The sequence below is a fragment of the Physella acuta genome, unplaced genomic scaffold (genome assembly GCF_028476545.2).
Source record: "Physella acuta isolate Inbredline_101_S28 unplaced genomic scaffold, ASM2847654v3 ptg000430l, whole genome shotgun sequence".
Classification (NCBI taxonomy): Eukaryota; Metazoa; Mollusca; class Gastropoda; family Physidae; genus Physella; species Physella acuta.
This window is the reverse complement of record NW_026731949.1, coordinates 229,743-251,725: the sequence shown is the minus strand read 5'-3', so window position 1 is coordinate 251,725 and position 21,983 is coordinate 229,743. Positions and strand designations below refer to the sequence as shown.

At 47.0% G+C, this 21,983-nt stretch overlaps 1 protein-coding gene across 1 annotated transcript in view; it reads left to right on the top strand.

Annotated features, from left to right (window-relative positions):
• LOC131942868 (alsin-like) overlaps positions 1-21,688 on the top strand; it is a 36,395-nt gene extending 14,707 nt beyond the window's left edge. Inside the window, exons 14-24 of the mRNA XM_059302827.1 lie at positions 1,003-1,188; positions 10,899-11,019; positions 11,430-11,587; positions 12,716-12,845; positions 14,075-14,100; positions 15,043-15,219; positions 16,393-16,435; positions 16,595-16,656; positions 19,096-19,159; positions 19,310-19,492; positions 20,384-21,688. Of these exons, the coding sequence (XP_059158810.1) occupies positions 1,003-1,188; positions 10,899-11,019; positions 11,430-11,587; positions 12,716-12,845; positions 14,075-14,100; positions 15,043-15,219; positions 16,393-16,435; positions 16,595-16,656; positions 19,096-19,159; positions 19,310-19,492; positions 20,384-20,428 (1,195 nt within the window). The 3' untranslated portion in view covers positions 20,429-21,688. The remainder of the gene's footprint in view (positions 1-1,002; positions 1,189-10,898; positions 11,020-11,429; positions 11,588-12,715; positions 12,846-14,074; positions 14,101-15,042; positions 15,220-16,392; positions 16,436-16,594; positions 16,657-19,095; positions 19,160-19,309; positions 19,493-20,383) is intronic.
• The last annotated feature ends 295 nt before the right edge of the window (positions 21,689-21,983 follow it).

Below are 21,983 nucleotides of genomic sequence, written 5' to 3'. Positions count from 1 at the left end.
AAACCAAAATTTGAATGTGAGCTTGTGCTTCACTGTGCCATCCCATTCTTTTTTGTTCTTGCTGTATCAGACTGTATTTGTGTGAATTGTGTATGATGGTTAAATACCTGGACAATGGAAGTGAATGCTTGAGCGAGCAGTCATTGTTTATCATGGTTTTTGAGCTCTGACTGGAGTAAGAAAATATAGAGCTATATAACCCGTGTTGTGATGTTCAGGAGCCACCCCACAGCTACCACAGAAATTCATGCAAGATGTGACTATGTCTGAGAAATGTGTGCTCAGATGAATTCTCTCATCTATTAGCTTTAACGCTTGACCGCAGCTTGTTCTGCCATACTTTATTTCATTGTGTATGTGAAGGCAATACACTGTTCATCCATATTCTTCCCATGTAAATCAAGTTATTAAGTTATGCAAACTAGAGTTCTGGTTCATATTTTCATGAACCCGCAACCACAGGTGTGTTTAAACCTTAAATACATGCCGTGACAGTCGTGTCATTAGTCTGATCAAATTGTTCCCTGAGTTTACTCAGCTTTAATCAGTACCTGAATGAAGTTCAGGAAAATCAACAGAGTGTTACTGGTATCAGCTTTATAAAGATAGCCTTGTTATTTTAAAATATAATTTAAACAAATATATTCAGATATAATGAACATGAGAAGGGAGAGGTTGTGAAGGCTTCTGGGTACTGTGCTAGCATGAGGAACAGATGATCTTCAGCACTACAAATATATAAGGGCTTGGTGGTCTCAAATTTAGTTGTCTATTTACTTGGACTATAATTCACTATAATAAGTAAAATCTTTTGCAACAGAAGGTAGAATTTTAATGTGACTGTTGAAATGTGCTATGTCTTCTGACACTTAATATAAATGTTTATGTCTACCGCACCAAGTTTGTCATCTGTTTTTGTCACCAGGTTTGTCATCTGTTTTTGTCGCCAGGTTTGTCATCTGTTTTTGTCACCAAGTTTGTCATCCATGTTTTTGTTGCCAGGTACTTCGGCCGCCTGTGTGTCCCCGCTGACGTCAAGTGGAAAGATATTTTCTCTCACACAGAGTCCTCTCTAGGTCAAGGTCACTCTGCCCAGACCTTGACCCAGGCTGACACAGAGAGGGCGTGGGAGGTCGTGGCCGTCATGGTCTCTGCTGGCAGAAAAATTTTAAAAGACATCAAGGGCATGTAAGTGGTCAGTTTTATAGGGCATGTAAGTGGTCAGTTTTATAGGGCATGTAAGTGGTCAGTTTTATAGGGCATGTAAGTGGTCAGTTTTATAGGGCATGTAAGTGATCAGTTTTATAGGGCATGTAAGTGGTCAGTTTTATAGGGCATGTAAGTGGTCAGTTTTATAGGGCATGTAAGTGGTCAGTTTTATAGGGCATGTAAGTGGTCAGTTTTATAGGGCATGTAAGTGGTCAGTTTTATAGGGCATGTAAGTGGTCAGTTTTATAGGGTGTCAGTGGTCAGTTTTATAGGGCATGTAAGTGGTCAGTTTTATAGGGCATGTAAGTGGTCAGTTTTATAGGGCATGTAAGTGGTCAGTTTTATAGGGCATGTAAGTGGTCAGTTTTATAGGGTGTCAGTGGTCAGTTTTATAGGGCATGTAAGTGGTCAGTTTTATAGGGCATGTAAGTGGTCAGTTTTATAGGGTGTCAGTGGTCAGTTTTATAGGGCGTCAGTGGTCAGTTTTATAGGGCATGTAAGTGGTCAGTTTTATAGGGCATGTAAGTGGTCAGTTTTATAGGGCGTCAGTGGTCAGTTTTATAGGGCATGTAAGTGGTCAGTTTTATAGGGCATGTAAGTGGTCAGTTTTATAGGGCATGTAAGTGGTCAGTTTTATAGGGCATGTAAGTGGTCAGTTTTATAGGGCATGTAAGTGGTCAGTTTTATAGGGTGTCAGTGGTCAGTTTTATAGGGCATGTAAGTGGTCAGTTTTATAGGGCATGTAAGTGGTCAGTTTTATAGGGCATGTAAGTGGTCAGTTTTATAGGGTGTCAGTGGTCAGTTTTATAGGGCATGTAAGTGGTCAGTTTTATAGGGCATGTAAGTGGTCAGTTTTATAGGGCATGTAAGTGGTCAGTTTTATAGGGCGTCAGTGGTCAGTTTTATAGGGCATGTAAGTGGTCAGTTTTATAGGGCGTCAGTGGTCAGTTTTATAGGGCATGTAAGTGGTCAGTTTTATAGGGCATGTAAGTGGTCAGTTTTATAGGGCGTCAGTGGTCAGTTTTATAGGGCATGTAAGTGGTCAGTTTTATAGGGCGTCAGTGGTCAGTTTTATAGGGTGTCAGTGGTCAGTTTTATAGGGCATGTAAGTGGTCAGTTTTATAGGGCGTCAGTGGTCAGTTTTATAGGGCATGTAAGTGGTCAGTTTTATAGGGCATGTAAGTGGTCAGTTTTATAGGGCGTCAGTGGTCAGTTTAATAGGGCATGTAAGTGGTCAGTTTTATAGGGCGTCAGTGGTCAGTTTAATAGGGCATGTAAGTGGTCAGTTTTATAGGGCGTCAGTGGTCAGTTTTATAGGGCGTCAGTGGTCAGTTTTATAGGGCATGTAAGTGGTCAGTTTTATAGGGCGTCAGTGGTCAGTTTTATAGGGCATGTAAGTGGTCAGTTTTATAGGGCGTCAGTGGTCAGTTTTATAGGGTGTCAGTGGTCAGTTTTATAGGGCATGTAAGTGGTCAGTTTTATAGGGCGTCAGTGGTCAGTTTTATAGGGCATGTAAGTGGTCAGTTTTATAGGGCGTCAGTGGTCAGTTTTATAGGGCATGTAAGTGGTCAGTTTTATAGGGCGTCAGTGGTCAGTTTTATAGGGCATGTAAGTGGTCAGTTTTATAGGGCGTCAGTGGTCAGTTTTATAGGGCATGTAAGTGGTCAGTTTTATAGGGCGTCAGTGGTCAGTTTTATAGGGCATGTAAGTGGTCAGTTTTATAGGGCGTCAGTGGTCAGTTTTATAGGGCATGTAAGTGGTCAGTTTTATAGGGCGTCAGTGGTCAGTTTTATAGGGCGTCATTGGTCAGTTTTATAGGGCATGTAAGTGGTCAGTTTTATAGGGCATGTCAGTGGTCAGTTTTATAGGGCGTCATTGGTCATTTTTATAGGGCGTCATTGGTCAGTTTTATAGGGCATGTCAGTGGTCAGTTTTATAGGGCATGTCAGTGGTCATTTTATAGGGCGTCATTGGTCAGTTTTATAGGGCATCATTGGTCAGTTTTATAGAGCATGTAAGTGGTCAGTTTTATAGGGCATGTCAGTGGTCAGTTTTATAGGGCGTCATTGGTCATTTTTATAGGGCGTCATTGGTCAGTTTTATAGGGCATGTCAGTGGTCAGTTTTATAGGGCATGTCAGTGGTCAGTTTTATAGGGCATGTAAGTGGTCAGTTTTATAGGGCATGTAAGTGGTCAGTTTTATAGGGCATGTAAGTGGTCAGTTTTATAGGGCATGTAAGTGGTCAGTTTTATAGGGCATGTAAGTGGTCAGTTCTATAGGGCGTCAGTGGTCAGTTTTATAGGGCGTCAGTGGTCAGTTTTATAGGGCATGTAAGTGGTCAGTTTTATAGGGCGTCAGTGGTCAGTTTTATAGGGCATGTAAGTGGTCAGTTTAATAGGGCATGTAAGTGGTCAGTTTTTTAGGGCGTCAGTGGTCAGTTTTATAGGGCATGTAAGTGGTCAGTTTTATAGGGCATGTAAGTGGTCAGTTTTATAGGGCATGTAAGTGGTCAGTTTTATAGGGCATGTAAGTGGTCAGTTCTATAGGGCGTCAGTGGTCAGTTTTATAGGGCGTCAGTGGTCAGTTTTATAGGGCATGTAAGTGGTCAGTTTTATAGGGCGTCAGTGGTCAGTTTTATAGGGCATGTAAGTGGTCAGTTTAATAGGGCATGTAAGTGATCAGTTTTTTAGGGCGTCAGTGGTCAGTTTTATAGGGCATGTAAGTGGTCAGTTTAATAGGGCATGTAAGTGGTCAGTTTTATAGGGCGTCAGTGGTCAGTTTTATAGGGCATGTAAGTGGTCAGTTTAATAGGGCATGTAAGTGGTCAGTTTTATAGGGCGTCAGTGGTCAGTTTAATAGGGCATGTAAGTGGTCAGTTTTATAGGGCGTCAGTGGTCAGTTTAATAGGGCATGTAAGTGGTCAGTTTTATAGGGCGTCAGTGGTCAGTTTTATAGGGCGTCAGTGGTCAGTTTTATAGGGCGTCAGTGGTCAGTTTTATAGGGCGTCAGTGGTCAGTTTTATAGGGCATGTAAGTGATCAGTTTTATAGGGCGTCAGTGGTCAGTTTTATAGGGCATGTAAGTGGTCAGTTTTATAGGGTGTCAGTGGTCAGTTTTATAGGGCATGTAAGTGGTCAGTTTTATAGGGCATGTAAGTGGTCAGTTTTATAGGGCGTCAGTGGTCAGTTTTATAGGGCATGTAAGTGGTCAGTTTTATAGGGCGTCAGTGGTCAGTTTTATAGGGTGTCAGTGGTCAGTTTTATAGGGCATGTAAGTGGTCAGTTTTATAGGGCGTCAGTGGTCAGTTTTATAGGGCATGTAAGTGGTCAGTTTTATAGGGCATGTAAGTGGTCAGTTTTATAGGGCGTCAGTGGTCAGTTTAATAGGGCATGTAAGTGGTCAGTTTTATAGGGCGTCAGTGGTCAGTTTAATAGGGCATGTAAGTGGTCAGTTTTATAGGGCGTCAGTGGTCAGTTTTATAGGGCGTCAGTGGTCAGTTTTATAGGGCATGTAAGTGGTCAGTTTTATAGGGCGTCAGTGGTCAGTTTTATAGGGCATGTAAGTGGTCAGTTTTATAGGGCGTCAGTGGTCAGTTTTATAGGGTGTCAGTGGTCAGTTTTATAGGGCATGTAAGTGGTCAGTTTTATAGGGCGTCAGTGGTCAGTTTTATAGGGCATGTAAGTGGTCAGTTTTATAGGGCGTCAGTGGTCAGTTTTATAGGGCATGTAAGTGGTCAGTTTTATAGGGCGTCAGTGGTCAGTTTTATAGGGCATGTAAGTGGTCAGTTTTATAGGGCGTCAGTGGTCAGTTTTATAGGGCATGTAAGTGGTCAGTTTTATAGGGCGTCAGTGGTCAGTTTTATAGGGCATGTAAGTGGTCAGTTTTATAGGGCGTCAGTGGTCAGTTTTATAGGGCATGTAAGTGGTCAGTTTTATAGGGCGTCAGTGGTCAGTTTTATAGGGCGTCATTGGTCAGTTTTATAGGGCATGTAAGTGGTCAGTTTTATAGGGCATGTCAGTGGTCAGTTTTATAGGGCGTCATTGGTCATTTTTATAGGGCGTCATTGGTCAGTTTTATAGGGCATGTCAGTGGTCAGTTTTATAGGGCATGTCAGTGGTCATTTTATAGGGCGTCATAGGTCAGTTTTATAGGGCATCATTGGTCAGTTTTATAGAGCATGTAAGTGGTCAGTTTTATAGGGCATGTCAGTGGTCAGTTTTATAGGGCGTCATTGGTCATTTTTATAGGGCGTCATTGGTCAGTTTTATAGGGCATGTCAGTGGTCAGTTTTATAGGGCATGTCAGTGGTCATTTTATAGGGCGTCATTGGTCAGTTTTATAGGGCATGTCAGTGGTCAGTTTTATAGGGCATGTAAGTGGTCAGTATAATAGGGCATGTAAGTGGTCAGTTTTATAGGGCATGTAAGTGGTCAGTTCTATAGGGCGTCAGTGGTCAGTTTTATAGGGCGTCAGTGGTCAGTTTTATAGGGCGTCAGTGGTCAGTTTTATAGGGCATGTAAGTGGTCAGTTTTATAGGGCATGTAAGTGGTCAGTTTTATAGGGCATGTAAGTGGTCAGTTTTATAGGGCATGTAAGTGGTCAGTTTTATAGGGCATGTAAGTGGTCAGTTTTATAGGGCATGTAAGTGGTCAGTTCTATAGGGCGTCAGTGGTCAGTTTTATAGGGCGTCAGTGGTCAGTTTTATAGGGCATGTAAGTGGTCAGTTTTATAGGGCGTCAGTGGTCAGTTTTATAGGGCATGTAAGTGGTCAGTTTAATAGGGCATGTAAGTGGTCAGTTTTTTAGGGCGTCAGTGGTCAGTTTTATAGGGCATGTAAGTGGTCAGTTTTATAGGGCATGTAAGTGGTCAGTTTTATAGGGCATGTAAGTGGTCAGTTTTATAGGGCATGTAAGTGGTCAGTTCTATAGGGCGTCAGTGGTCAGTTTTATAGGGCGTCAGTGGTCAGTTTTATAGGGCATGTAAGTGATCAGTTTTATAGGGCGTCAGTGGTCAGTTTTATAGGGCATGTAAGTGGTCAGTTTAATAGGGCATGTAAGTGGTCAGTTTTTTAGGGCGTCAGTGGTCAGTTTTATAGGGCATGTAAGTGGTCAGTTTAATAGGGCATGTAAGTGGTCAGTTTTATAGGGCGTCAGTGGTCAGTTTTATAGGGCATGTAAGTGGTCAGTTTTATAGGGCATGTAAGTGGTCAGTTTTATAGGGCGTCAGTGGTCAGTTTAATAGGGCATGTAAGTGGTCAGTTTTATAGGGCGTCAGTGGTCAGTTTAATAGGGCATGTAAGTGGTCAGTTTTATAGGGCGTCAGTGGTCAGTTTTATAGGGCGTCAGTGGTCAGTTTTATAGGGCGTCAGTGGTCAGTTTTATAGGGCGTCAGTGGTCAGTTTTATAGGGCATGTAAGTGATCAGTTTTATAGGGCGTCAGTGGTCAGTTTTATAGGGCATGTAAGTGGTCAGTTTTATAGGGTGTCAGTGGTCAGTTTTATAGGGCGTCAGTGGTCAGTTTTATAGGGCATGTAAGTGGTCAGTTTTATAGGGCATGTAAGTGGTCAGTTTTATAGGGCATGTAAGTGGTCAGTTTTATAGGGCGTCAGTGGTCAGTTTTATAGGGCATGTAAGTAGTCAGTTTTATAGGGCATGTAAGTGGTCAGTTTTATAGGGCATGTAAGTGGTCAGTTTTATAGGGCATGTAAGTGGTCAGTTTTACAGGGCGTCAGTGGTCAGTTTTATAGGGCATGTAAGTGGTCAGTTTTATAGAGCGTCAGTGGTCAGTTTTATAGGGCATGTAAGTGGTCAGTTTTATAGGGTGTCAGTGGTCAGTTTTATAGGGCATGTAAGTGGTCAGTTTTATAGGGCATGTAAGTGGTCAGTTTTATAGGGCATGTAAGTGGTCAGTTTTATAGGGCATGTAAGTGGTCAGTTTTATAGGGTGTCAGTGGTCAGTTTTATAGGGCATGTAAGTGGTCAGTTTTATAGGGCGTCAGTGGTCAGTTTTATAGGGCATGTAAGTGGTCAGTTTTATAGGGCGTCAGTGGTCAGTTTTATAGGGCGTCAGTGGTCAGTTTTATAGGGCATGTAAGTGGTCAGTTTTATAGGGCATGTAAGTGGTCAGTTTTATAGGGCGTCAGTGGTCAGTTTTAGAGGGCATGTAAGTGGTCAGTTTTATAGGGCATGTAAGTGGTCAGTTTTATAGGGCGTCAATGGTCAGTTTTATAGGACATGTAAGTGGTCAGTTTTATAGGGCGTCAGTGGTCAGTTTTATAGGGCGTCAGTGGTCAGTTTTATAGGGCATGTAAGTGATCAGTTTTATAGGGCGTCAGTGGTCAGTTTTATAGGGCATGTAAGTGGTCAGTTTTATAGGGTGTCAGTGGTCAGTTTTATAGGGCATGTAAGTGGTCAGTTTTATAGGGCATGTAAGTGGTCAGTTTTATAGGGCGTCAGTGGTCAGTTTTATAGGGCATGTAAGTGGTCAGTTTTATAGGGCGTCAGTGGTCAGTTTTATAGGGTGTCAGTGGTCAGTTTTATAGGGCATGTAAGTGGTCAGTTTTATAGGGCGTCAGTGGTCAGTTTTATAGGGCATGTAAGTGGTCAGTTTTATAGGGCATGTAAGTGGTCAGTTTTATAGGGCGTCAGTGGTCAGTTTAATAGGGCATGTAAGTGGTCAGTTTTATAGGGCGTCAGTGGTCAGTTTAATAGGGCATGTAAGTGGTCAGTTTTATAGGGCGTCAGTGGTCAGTTTTATAGGGCGTCAGTGGTCAGTTTTATAGGGCATGTAAGTGGTCAGTTTTATAGGGCGTCAGTGGTCAGTTTTATAGGGCATGTAAGTGGTCAGTTTTATAGGGCGTCAGTGGTCAGTTTTATAGGGTGTCAGTGGTCAGTTTTATAGGGCATGTAAGTGGTCAGTTTTATAGGGCGTCAGTGGTCAGTTTTATAGGGCATGTAAGTGGTCAGTTTTATAGGGCGTCAGTGGTCAGTTTTATAGGGCATGTAAGTGGTCAGTTTTATAGGGCGTCAGTGGTCAGTTTTATAGGGCATGTAAGTGGTCAGTTTTATAGGGCGTCAGTGGTCAGTTTTATAGGGCATGTAAGTGGTCAGTTTTATAGGGCGTCAGTGGTCAGTTTTATAGGGCATGTAAGTGGTCAGTTTTATAGGGCGTCAGTGGTCAGTTTTATAGGGCATGTAAGTGGTCAGTTTTATAGGGCGTCAGTGGTCAGTTTTATAGGGCGTCATTGGTCAGTTTTATAGGGCATGTAAGTGGTCAGTTTTATAGGGCATGTCAGTGGTCAGTTTTATAGGGCGTCATTGGTCATTTTTATAGGGCGTCATTGGTCAGTTTTATAGGGCATGTCAGTGGTCAGTTTTATAGGGCATGTCAGTGGTCATTTTATAGGGCGTCATAGGTCAGTTTTATAGGGCATCATTGGTCAGTTTTATAGAGCATGTAAGTGGTCGGTTTTATAGGGCATGTCAGTGGTCAGTTTTATAGGGCGTCATTGGTCATTTTTATAGGGCGTCATTGGTCAGTTTTATAGGGCATGTCAGTGGTCAGTTTTATAGGGCATGTCAGTGGTCATTTTATAGGGCGTCATTGGTCAGTTTTATAGGGCATGTCAGTGGTCAGTTTTATAGGGCATGTAAGTGGTCAGTTTAATAGGGCATGTAAGTGGTCAGTTTTATAGGGCATGTAAGTGGTCAGTTCTATAGGGCGTCAGTGGTCAGTTTTATAGGGCGTCAGTGGTCAGTTTTATAGGGCGTCAGTGGTCAGTTTTATAGGGCATGTAAGTGGTCAGTTTTATAGGGCATGTAAGTGGTCAGTTTTATAGGGCATGTAAGTGGTCAGTTTTATAGGGCATGTAAGTGGTCAGTTTTATAGGGCATGTAAGTGGTCAGTTTTATAGGGCATGTAAGTGGTCAGTTCTATAGGGCGTCAGTGGTCAGTTTTATAGGGCGTCAGTGGTCAGTTTTATAGGGCATGTAAGTGGTCAGTTTTATAGGGCGTCAGTGGTCAGTTTTATAGGGCATGTAAGTGGTCAGTTTAATAGGGCATGTAAGTGGTCAGTTTTTTAGGGCGTCAGTGGTCAGTTTTATAGGGCATGTAAGTGGTCAGTTTTATAGGGCATGTAAGTGGTCAGTTTTATAGGGCATGTAAGTGGTCAGTTTTATAGGGCATGTAAGTGGTCAGTTCTATAGGGCGTCAGTGGTCAGTTTTATAGGGCGTCAGTGGTCAGTTTTATAGGGCATGTAAGTGATCAGTTTTATAGGGCGTCAGTGGTCAGTTTTATAGGGCATGTAAGTGGTCAGTTTAATAGGGCATGTAAGTGGTCAGTTTTTTAGGGCGTCAGTGGTCAGTTTTATAGGGCATGTAAGTGGTCAGTTTAATAGGGCATGTAAGTGGTCAGTTTTATAGGGCGTCAGTGGTCAGTTTTATAGGGCATGTAAGTGGTCAGTTTTATAGGGCATGTAAGTGGTCAGTTTTATAGGGCGTCAGTGGTCAGTTTAATAGGGCATGTAAGTGGTCAGTTTTATAGGGCGTCAGTGGTCAGTTTAATAGGGCATGTAAGTGGTCAGTTTTATAGGGCGTCAGTGGTCAGTTTTATAGGGCGTCAGTGGTCAGTTTTATAGGGCGTCAGTGGTCAGTTTTATAGGGCGTCAGTGGTCAGTTTTATAGGGCATGTAAGTGATCAGTTTTATAGGGCGTCAGTGGTCAGTTTTATAGGGCATGTAAGTGGTCAGTTTTATAGGGTGTCAGTGGTCAGTTTTATAGGGCGTCAGTGGTCAGTTTTATAGGGCATGTAAGTGGTCAGTTTTATAGGGCATGTAAGTGGTCAGTTTTATAGGGCATGTAAGTGGTCAGTTTTATAGGGCGTCAGTGGTCAGTTTTATAGGGCATGTAAGTAGTCAGTTTTATAGGGCATGTAAGTGGTCAGTTTTATAGGGCATGTAAGTGGTCAGTTTTATAGGGCATGTAAGTGGTCAGTTTTACAGGGCGTCAGTGGTCAGTTTTATAGGGCATGTAAGTGGTCAGTTTTATAGAGCGTCAGTGGTCAGTTTTATAGGGCATGTAAGTGGTCAGTTTTATAGGGTGTCAGTGGTCAGTTTTATAGGGCATGTAAGTGGTCAGTTTTATAGGGCATGTAAGTGGTCAGTTTTATAGGGCATGTAAGTGGTAAGTTTTATAGGGCATGTAAGTGGTCAGTTTTATAGGGTGTCAGTGGTCAGTTTTATAGGGCATGTAAGTGGTCAGTTTTATAGGGCGTCAGTGGTCAGTTTTATAGGGCATGTAAGTGGTCAGTTTTATAGGGCGTCAGTGGTCAGTTTTATAGGGCGTCAGTGGTCAGTTTTATAGGGCATGTAAGTGGTCAGTTTTATAGGGCATGTAAGTGGTCAGTTTTATAGGGCGTCAGTGGTCAGTTTTAGAGGGCATGTAAGTGGTCAGTTTTATAGGGCATGTAAGTGGTCAGTTTTATAGGGCGTCAATGGTCAGTTTTATAGGACATGTAAGTGGTCAGTTTTATAGGGCATCAGTTGTCAGTTTTATAGGGCATGTCAGGTGTCAGTTTTATAGGGCATGTAAGTGATTATTAAACAAATCTTTTTTTCCCAATACTTTGCTTGTGTTTCCCCCACGCCAGTCATTTGTTTACCTGAATGCACATTGTCTCCCCCTTCCCTCAGCTCCCCCAGCAAGCTGAAGATGGAAGAGAAAACTCTGGAAGGTTTGGAGAAGATTCCTCTCCATGGTACAGAGCAGCTGACTACAGAGACAATCACAGACATCTCTGTTTACTTGTGTAGGGTAGGTCACATGACCACAGACATCTCTGTTTACTTGTGTAGGGTAGGTCACATGACCACAGACATCTCTGTTTACTTGTGTAGGGTAGGTCACATGTGTGGGTCACATGACAGTTTGTGTGGGTCACATGACAGTTTGTGTGGGTCACATGACAGTTTGTGTGGGTCACATGACAGTTTGTGTGGGTCATGTGACAGTTTATGTGGGTCATGTGACAGTTTGTGTGGGTCACATGACAGTTTGTGTGGGTCATGTGACAGTTTGTGTGGGTCATGTGACAGTTTGTGTGGGTCATGTGACAGTTTATGTGGGTCATGTGACAGTTTATGTGGGTCATGTGACAGTTTATGTGGGTCATGTGACAGTTTGTGTGGGTCAGATGTAGCTGATGGCTGTACCATCCCTTCCAGGCGTTTGATACCATCTACCATCCGCTGGGGAAACTGATGGAGACGCTGGTGGATGTCTTCAGGGCCTCGTACATCGGAGTGGGTGCTCACCCGCGTCTGCTGCACCACGCTGTCCTGGAGGTGCTGTCATACATCCGCAGGCTGTACAGGGTTGTCAGGTACACACAAGGTTGTCAGGTACACACAGGGTTGTCAGGTACACACAGGGTTGTCAGGTACACACAGGGTTGTCAGGTACACACAGGGTTGTCAGGTACACACAGGGTTGTCAGGTACACACAGGGTTGTCAGGTACACACAGGGTTGTCAGGTACACAGGGTTGTCAGGTACACACAGGGTTGTCAGGTACACACAGGGTTGTCAGGTACACACAGGGTTGTCAGGTACACACAGGGTTGTCAGGTACAGAATTAAGGAGGTCTACAGTGTGTCTCCCATTACAGAAACTGTGTGTACTAGTGTGTACAGAACACCCCCACAACTTGACAGTGTCCTCTCATACAACCTGACCCAATTATTCCCTGTCTGTTGCTATATAGCAGCCTGTGTCAACATGTGCATGTGTTGAGTTCATCCATTCAACTAGTGATATGTTTTATTTCACTCTGTGTTGACATCATCTCCCCATTGTGTTGACATCATCTCCCCATTGTGTTGACATCATCTCCCCATTGTGTTGACATGATCTCCCCATTGTGTTGACATCATCTCCCCATTGTGTTGACATCATCTCCCCATTGTGTTGACATGACCTCCCCATTGTGTTGACATCATCTCCCCATTGTGTTGACATCATCTCCCCGTTGTGTTGACATCATCTCCCCATTGTGTTGACATCATCTCCCCATTGTGTTGACATGATCTCCCCATTGTGTTGACATCATCTCCCCATTGTGTTGACATCATCTCCCCATTGTGTTGACATGACCTCCCCATTGTGTTGACATCATCTCCCCATTGTGTTGACATCATCTCCCCATTGTGTTGACATCATCTCCCCATTGTGTTGACATGACCTCCCCATTGTGTTGACATCATCTCCCCATTGTGTTGACATGATCTCCCCATTATGTTGACATGATCTCCCCATTGTGTTGACATCATCTCCCCATTGTGTTGACAACATCTCCCCATTGTGTTGACATGACCTCCCCATTGTGTTGACATCATCTCCCCATTGTGTTGCATCATCTCCCCATTGTGTTGACATGATCTCCCCATTGTGTTGACATCATCTCCCCATTGTGTTGACATCATCTCCCCATTGTTTATCATCTCCCCCCAGGATTCTGTTCCCTGCCCTGCCCGCCAATGGTGGCCCCATCCATGTCTACCCCAGGGACAGGAGAGATCACATCCCCAGGACAAACGGAGGAGGCCAGAGAGTTTATAGAGGGGCTGGAGCAGGAGGACCCTAGTCTGTGAGTGGGGGGGGGGGGGCAGGAGGACCCTAGTCTGTGAGTGGGGGGGGGTGAGGGGCTGGAGCAGGTGGACCCCAGCTTGTTGAGGGGGGGGAGGGGGCTGGAGCAGGAGGACCCTAGTCTGTGAGTGGGGGGGGGGGGGTGAGGGGCTGGAGCAGGTGGACCCCAGCTTGTGAGTGGGGGGAGGGGCTGGAGCAGGAGGACCCCAGTCTGTGGGGGGGGGGGGGGGAGGGGCTGGAGCAGGAGGACCCCAGCTTGTGAGTGGGGGGGGGAGGGGCTGGAGCAGGAGGACCCCAGCTTGTGAGTGGGGGGAGGGGCTGGAGCAGAAGGACCCCAGCTTGTGAGTGGGGGGAGGGGCTGGAGCAGGAGGACCCCAGTCTGTGGGGGGGGGGGGGAGGGGCTGGAGCAGGAGGACCCCAGCTTGTGAGTGGGGGGGGGGGGAGGGGCTGGAGCAGGAGGACCCCAGCTTGTGAGTGGGGGGGGGAGGGGCTGGAGCAGGAGGACCCCAGCTTGTGAGTGGGGGGAGGGGCTGGAGCAGGAGGACCCCAGTCTGTGGGGGGGGGGGGGGGGAGGGGCTGGAGCAGGAGGACCCCAGCTTGTGAGTGGGGGGAGGGGCTGGAGCAGGAGGACCCCAGTCTGTGAGTGGGGGGGGGCTGGAGCAGGAGGACCCCAGCTTGTGAGTGGGGGGGGGGAGGGGGAGGGGCTGGAGCAGGAGGACCCCAGCTTGTGAGTGGGGGGGGGGGGCTGGAGGGGCTGGAGCAGGAGGACCCCAGCTTGTGAGGTGGGGGGGAGGGGCTGGAGCAGGAGGACCCTAGTCTGTGAGTGGGGGGAGGGGCTGGAGCAGGAGGACCCCAGCTTGTGAGTGGGGGGAGGGGCTGGAGCAGGAGGACCCCAGCTTGTGAGTGGGGGGGGGGGGGGCTGGAGCAGGAGGACCCCAGCTTGTGAGTGGGGGGAGGGGCTGGAGCAGGAGGACCCCAGCTTGTGAGTGGGGGGGGGAGGGGGGTGGAGCAGGAGGACCCCAGTCTGTGAGTGGGGGGGGGGGAGGGGGTGGAGCAGGAGGACCCCAGTCTGTGAGTGGGGGGGGGGGGGGAGGGGGTGGAGCAGGAGGACCCCAGCTTGTGAGTGGGGGGGGGGGGAGGGGGTGGAGCAGGAGGACCCCAGTCTGTGAGTGGGGGGGGGGGAGGGGGTGGAGCAGGAGGACCCCAGCTTGTGAGTGGGGGGAGGGGCTGGAGCAGGAGGACCCTAGTCTGTGAGTGGGGGGGCAGGAGGACCCCAGTCTGTGAGTGGGGGGGGGGAGGGGCTGGAGCAGGAGGACCCCAGCTTGTGAGTGGGGGGGAGGGGCTGGAGCAGGAGGACCCCAGTCTGTGAGTGGGGGGGGGGAGGGGCTGGAGCAGGAGGACCCCAGCTTGTGAGTGGGGGGGAGGGGCTGGAGCAGGAGGACCCCAGTCTGTGAGTGGGGGGGGGGAGGGGCTGGAGCAGGAGGACCCCCAGTCTGTGAGTGGGGGGGGTGTGGGGGAAAGGGGGAAGGGCTGGAGCAGGAGGACCCCAGCTTGTGAGTGGGGGGAGGGGCTGGAGCAGGAGGACCCCAGCTTGTGAGTGGGGGGAGGGGCTGGAGCAGGAGGACCCCAGCTTGTGAGTGGGGGGGGGGAGGGGGTGGAGCAGGAGGACCCCAGCTTGTGAGTGGGGGGAGGGGCTGGAGCAGGAGGGACCCCAGCTTGTGAGTGGGGGGGGGGAGGGGGAGGGGCTGGAGCAGGAGGACCCCAGCTTGTGAGTGGGGGGGGGGGCTGGAGCAGAAGGACCCCAGCCTGTGAGTGGGGGGAGGGGCTGGAGCATGAGGACCCCAGCTTGTGAGTGGGGGGGGGGGGGGGCATGTGGTTGGTTCATTTAGTAAAGTAGATATTGACTTTGGCAAAATATCTCTGTTGGTACACTTCTGTTTTTTTTATACAATTGTATTTTTCTCTTAAAAAAAAGTTTTGGCTTATCTTGATTTACATTATATGTTAAACTAATAATTATTGATGACATGGATATTTTCACCATTTTGTTGTTGATGTCTAGAATATTTTTAGACAAATCATATATAACTATTTTCTGTTGTTTTTTAAAAAAAAGCATCTTTGACATCCAAATTACAAATTATTCTTACTTGGCCTTGATGCCTTGAATGTTCTGACCTTGACCTCCACAGGCAGGTGTTCACTGCCGCAGGGCTCCTGTACCCGATCATGCTGCCCAAGATTTACCCGCCCCTGTTTGACCTTTACGCCCTCTACAATGAGAGGAACGATGACCTATACTGGGAGAGGGTGACCAAGTTAAACAGGCAGAGTGACATGGGACTGTTGGCTTACCTGGGCATTGAGCAGTAAGTTGGGGGCATACCTGGGCATTGATTGGGGGCATACCTTAGCATTGAGCAGTAAGTTGGGGCATACCTGGGCATTGATTGGGGGCATACCTTAGCATTGAGCAGTAAGTTGGGGCATACCTGGGCATTGAGCAGTAAGTTGGGGGCATACCTGGGCATTGAGCAGTAAGTTGGGGGCATACCTGGGCATTGATTGGGGGCATACCTTAGCATTGAGCAGTAAGTTGGGGCATACCTGGGCATTGAGCAGTAAGTTGGGGGCATACCTGGGCATTGAGCAGTAAGTTGGGGCATACCTGGGCATTGAGCAGTAAGTTGGGGGCATTGAGCAGTAAGTTGGGGGCATATGTGGGCATTGAGCAGTAAGTTGGGGGCATATCTGGGCATTGAGCTGTAAGTTGGGGGCATACCTGGGCATTGATTGTTGGCATACCTGGGCATTGAGCAGTAAGTTGGGGCATATCTGGGCATTGAGCAGTAAGTTGTGGACATACCTAGGCATTGAGCAGTAAGTTGTGGACATACCTAGGCATTTAGCAGTAAGTTGGGGACATACCTGGGCATTGAGCAGTAAGTTGGGGGCATACCTAGGCATTGAGCAGTAAGTTGGGGACATACCTGGGCATTGAGCAGTAAGTTGGGGACATACCTGGGCATTGAGCAGTAAGTTGGGGACATACCTAGGCATTGAGCAGTAAGTTGGGGACATACCTGGGCATTGAGCAGTAAGTTGGGGACATACCTGGGCATTGAGCAGTAAGTTGGGGACATACCTAGGCATTGAGCAGTAAGTTGGGGGCATACCTGGGCATTGAGCAGTAAGTTGGGGGCATACCTGGGCATTGAGCAGTAAGTTGGGGACATACCTGGGCATTGAGCAGTAAGTTGGGGACATACCTAGGCATTGAGCAGTAAGTTGGGGACATACCTGGGCATTGAGCAGTAAGTTGGGGACATACCTGGGCATTGAGCGGTAAGTTGGGGACATACCTGGGCATTGAGCAGTAAATTATTGTAGGAGGTAGGGTGTGGCTGATGGCATCACTCAGGTGTAAGCAACCATCTTTTTTTGTTGCAGTTTTAGATTGAGGTCAAGAGTTCAAGTCACATTGTTGTGACCTCTGACCTCGTTCTATACAACTTTTCTAATTTACCATAATTTTTTTCCAGACGTTTCTGGCTGTTGGAGGAAATTCTTGAAACCAAAACACAGGTAAGATTGTTTTACTAGTCATAGTGATAGTCTCACTAGTTACATCATAGAAGTCTCACTAGTCACATCATAGAAAGTATTCCAGGTGTCATACTGTTTTACTGTCTTGCTTGTTACTGCTGCAGAAAGAATTGATTGCCTATTCTCTCCCCTCTGCAGCAACTGTCCACTGTGAAAGATGTTTGTTATGCTGAGGCGGTGGACACACTACAACAGCTCAGGTGAGAACTGTTGTGTTACATAGTTTTATTTACATGTCCATGTTCTATGTTCTAGTCACATGTTCTATGTTCTATGTTCTAATCAGATGTTTACATGTCCATGTTCTATGTTCTAGTCGCATGTCCATGTTCTATGTTCTAGTCACATGTTTACATGTTCTATGTTCTAGTCACATGTTTACATGTTCTATGTTCTAGTCACGTTTTATTTCACACTCCATTGTGTTGTTTACATGGCCTATGTCTGAGTGAGTGAATGAGTTGTTTGTGTATTCATATATGTGTGTGTGTTCTAATCTGTGCATGAATGTTATGGTGAATATAGACAGGTACTTCTGGCTGGTCAAGGAGTATTTAAGTGACCCCTCTGTTTAGCTGTTTACCCTATAGCAGTGAGCATGTAGATGTGATTTCAGTAGATAGGTTTGGCAGTGGGTGTTTTATACACTACATGCATGGAGAAGTTACAGTCATAACTTGGCTGGGTGTTTCTTTTGTTTTATAGTTTTGTTGTAGATCTAGTTGCTTGTAGTGAACTTGAGGGTTTGTTTTGTTTTGATAGTGGATGGGTCCACTTTTTTATGTAAATAAAATGTTTACGCTGATTTTCCTATTGTTTTTTTTTTATTTAGACTAAGGTTAGGGTTTAACCAGTTTTGGTTTAGCCACAATTGCACTGATGCCCAATAGATAATTAGCCTGGGGATAGATTTAGATACATTAGGGTTTTAGACACCCCCCCCCCCTCCCCTGTCAGGGCTTAGATATGTATCAGGTAGAGCTTCAACTAGTTCTTTAACACAGACGTGTTGTGTTGTGGGTTGACCACCACTCCTCTGACCCACTCACCACACCCCTGACCACCACACCCCTGACCACCACACCCCTGACCACCACACCTCTGACCACCATTCCTCTGACCACCACTCCTCTGACCACCACTCCTCTGACCACCACTCCTCTGACCACCACACCTCTGACCACCACTCCTCTGACCACCACTCCTCTGACCACCACTCCTCTGACCACCACTCCTCTGACCACCACACCTCTGACCACCACTCCTCTGACCCACTCACCACACCTCTGACCACCACACCTCTGACCACCACACCTCTGACCACCACACCCCTGACCACCACACCCCGGACCACCACACCCCGGACCACCACACCTCTGACCACCACACCTCTGACCACCACACCTCTGACCACCACACCTCTGACCACCACACCTCTGACCACCACACCCCTGACCACCACACCCCGGACCACCACACCCCGGACCACCACACCTCTGACCACCACACCTCTGACCACCACACCCCTGACCACCACACCTCTGACCACCACACCTCTGACCACCACACCTCTGACCACCACACCTCTGACCACCACACCTCTGACCACCACACCTCTGACCCACTCACCACACCCCTGACCACCACACCTCTGACCACCACACCTCTGACCACCACACCTCTGACCACCACACCTCTGACCACCACACCTCTGACCACCACACCTCTGACCCATTCACCACACCTCTGACCACCACACCTCTGACCACCACACCTCTGACCACCACACCTCTGACCACCACACCTCTGACCACCACACCTCTGACCACCACACCTCTGACCACCACACCTCTGACCCATTCACCACACCTCTGACCACCACACCTCTGACCACCACACCTCTGACCCACTCACCACACCTCTGACCACCACACCTCTGACCCATTCACCACACCTCTGACCACCACACCTCTGACCACCACACCTCTGACCACCACACCTCTGACCACCACACCCCTGACCACCACACCTCTGACCCACTCACCACACCTCTGACCACCACACCTCTGACCACCACACCCCTGACCCACACACCACACCCCTGACCACCACACCTCTGACCACCACACCTCTGACCACCACACCCCTGACCCACACACCACACCCCTGACCACCACTCCTCTGACCACCACACCTCTGACCACCACACCCCTGACCCACACACCACACCCCTGACCACCACTCCTCTGACCACCACACCTCTGACCACCACACCCCTGACCACCACACCACACCTCTGACCACCACACCCCTGACCACCACACCACACCTCTGACCACCACACCCCTGACCACCACACCTCTGACCACCACACCTCTTACCACCACACCCCTGACCACCACACCACACCTCTGACCACCACACCCCTGACCACCACACCACACCTCTGACCACCACACCCCTGACCACCACACCACACCTCTGACCACCACACCCCTGACCACCACACCACACCTCTGACCACCACACCCCTGACCACCACACCTCTGACCACCACACCTCTTACCACCACACCTCTGACCACCACACCCCTGACTACCACACCTCTGACCCACCTATATTTTCTTCTATGTTGACAGCACAGCCTTCAGTCCAATAGAGAAGTTGAAGATTATAGAGCAGACATTTAACCAGATCACTAAGGTAAGGGTTTAACCAGATCACTAAGGTAAGGGTTTAACCAGATCACTAAGGTAAGGGTTTAACCAGATCACTAAGGTAAGGGTTTAACCAGATCACAAAATTAAACAAACTTTTATCAAATGACTGATGAAAATGTTCAACACCTTTCAGACGGTGACCTTGGCCTTGAAGGATGACCACATGTGGTGTATGGACGACCTGTTCCCCATCTTCCAGTTTGTTGTGGTCCGGGCTAAGATCCACCATCTTGGTGCTGAGATCCATGTTATAGAGGATCTGATGGAGCCCCACATGGAGCATGGGGAGTTTGGTCTCATGTTTACTACACTCAAGGTAGGGGGGGGGGGGTTAGAGCACACATGGTAGGGGGTCAGGGCACTCAAGGTAGGGGGGTGGGGGTTAGAGCACACAGGGTCATAGAGGATCTGATGGAGCCCCACATGGAGCATGGGGAGTTTGGGCTCATGTTTACTACACTCAAGGTAGGGGGGGGGGGGGTTTAGAGCACTCAAGGTAGGGGGGGGGGGGCTAGAGCACACAGGGTAGGGGGGGGGGCTAGAGCACACAGGGTAGGGGGGGGGGTCATAACACACAAGGTGGGGGGGGGGTCATAACACTCAAGGTAGGGGGGTTAGAGCACTCAGGGGAGGGGGGTGGGGGTTAGAGCACTCAAGGTAGGGGGGTGGGGGTTAGAGCACACAGGGTAGGGGGGTCAGGGCACTCTAGGTAGGGGGGGATTAGGGCACTCAATGTGGGGGGGGGGGGGTGTCAGAGCACTCAAGATAAGGGGGGGATATCACAGCACACAAGGTCTGGGGTAGGACAATACTGAAGTTGGATTGATGGGATGGGGGCTACTACAGTCCAAATATGATTGGAGAGTGGGGGATCATAACACATAAGATGTATCTGGTTGGGATGGGATGGGTCATGACTATTACAAGAATGTTTTTCATTTTACTAAATTTGGAGTTTTTTAAGGTGAAACTTTTTAAAGTCAGACATTAACCATGTCATGTCACACACTGACCATGTCATGTCACACACTGACCATGTCATGTCACACACTGACCATGTCATGTCACACACTGACCATGTCATGTCATACACTGACCATGTCATGTCACACACTGACCATGTCACACACTGACCATGTCACACACTGACCATGTCACACACTGACCATGTCATGTCACACACTGACGTAATCTCTGCCCTCCACAGGCGTGTTATTTCCAGATCCAGAATGAGAAGATGCCTCACCACTAGGTTACCATGGCAACCCCTCAAACATTGACCAGGATCATGTGATATTTCAATTATTTATTCCCTTCTGTTGGCTGACCTGCAGAGATTTACCAGGTGATCCAAGCCCTCGACTGTTTGACCTCAAGACTTCAACAACAAACCACAAACACATTTCACATTTTTATCTTCACATTTTCTGGCTGCTCAATGTACAGAACACATTGTGGATTTTTTCATTTCACCCCCCCCCCATGTCATATCTAACACAGTTAGTTCCCTTTGTTTCCATTCGTTCCCTCATTTATGTGATCTAACATCAGCTGTTGCTCACACACATTTGATTCGTTGGGTGTGGACTCCTCACACCACAGCATATCACCTTCAGTCCTATCTTAACACAACTCTGGTCTAAACCTGTCAAAAACCTTACTATCTTGTGATGTGGGATGTTGAAGCCTACACTAAACACCCAGATATTTGTAAGGAAAAAAAAAAAAAAACTTGAGAAACATTTTGTTAGGTTGTGTACATGTCTAGGCTAGGTTGTGTCTAGTTGACATTGACATAGACCAGACATGTCATTTGACATACACCAGACGTCATTGACATACACCAGACATATCACTACATTTTAAAATACCCTGATATTACTTGGATGTGACCTACTTAATGCCTCTATTTATAGCATTTTTTTGAAGTTGTGGTTATTAAAATAAAATGTTTGTATTTTTTTTTAAATTTATTTTCTAGAGCATTGGGGCTAAGGTTGTGTTCTATAAAATATATCAATGTAATAGTTCTACTCTATCCCATTCTTTTAGTCTACACATTTATACTTGATGCTGATTGGTTTTATATAGCAGCTAATACTGGATTAGGTAGATCAATGTATTTTAATTAAGTTAAAGATGGATATAATGGATTATTATAGCTCTTAGTTGGGTAGCTATCCTTGGTGTCTTAAGTTATAGCTACCAAAAGGTGTACAGTAGCTGTAAGAGGTGTACCAGCTACCGTAAGCCTGGGGTGTTGGGGTGTATAACTTGATGTAACAGGGTGTGTTGTAGTTACACTCTGGCCTGTAACTTTGGGTTTCACCAAACAAAATACTTACGGCTGTTACATTGTTGAACTGTGGCGCTGTTGTTGTGGTGGCTAAATTATACGTCAGCTGATCGAATTTTATTTGTTGAGATGGTACATTCAAGCAAGAGTTACCCTGCTGGGGAAGATACGCTCAGAGGTATTTCCCCTGCTAAAGTAGAGGGACATTTGTCTGCCCACCAGTCACTTGCCCTTGTGGGGGACATTTGTCTGCCCACCACCACAGTCATCTGCCCTTGTTGTGAGTTATATTTAGCAACATGTGTGGACAGTTAATATTTTTGTTTAATGTCCGGTTTTTTACTATCCGCCTATAATTGCCACATGATATCAAGCAAATCACATTTTTTTATGTTCATGTTTTTTTTTTACTTCCAATTGAATTGTATTTTTGGATATTATTTATCACCTACTGGTTGTTGCATATTGTTGTACATATGCTTTGTTGTATACAACTTTTGGTTTTTTATAT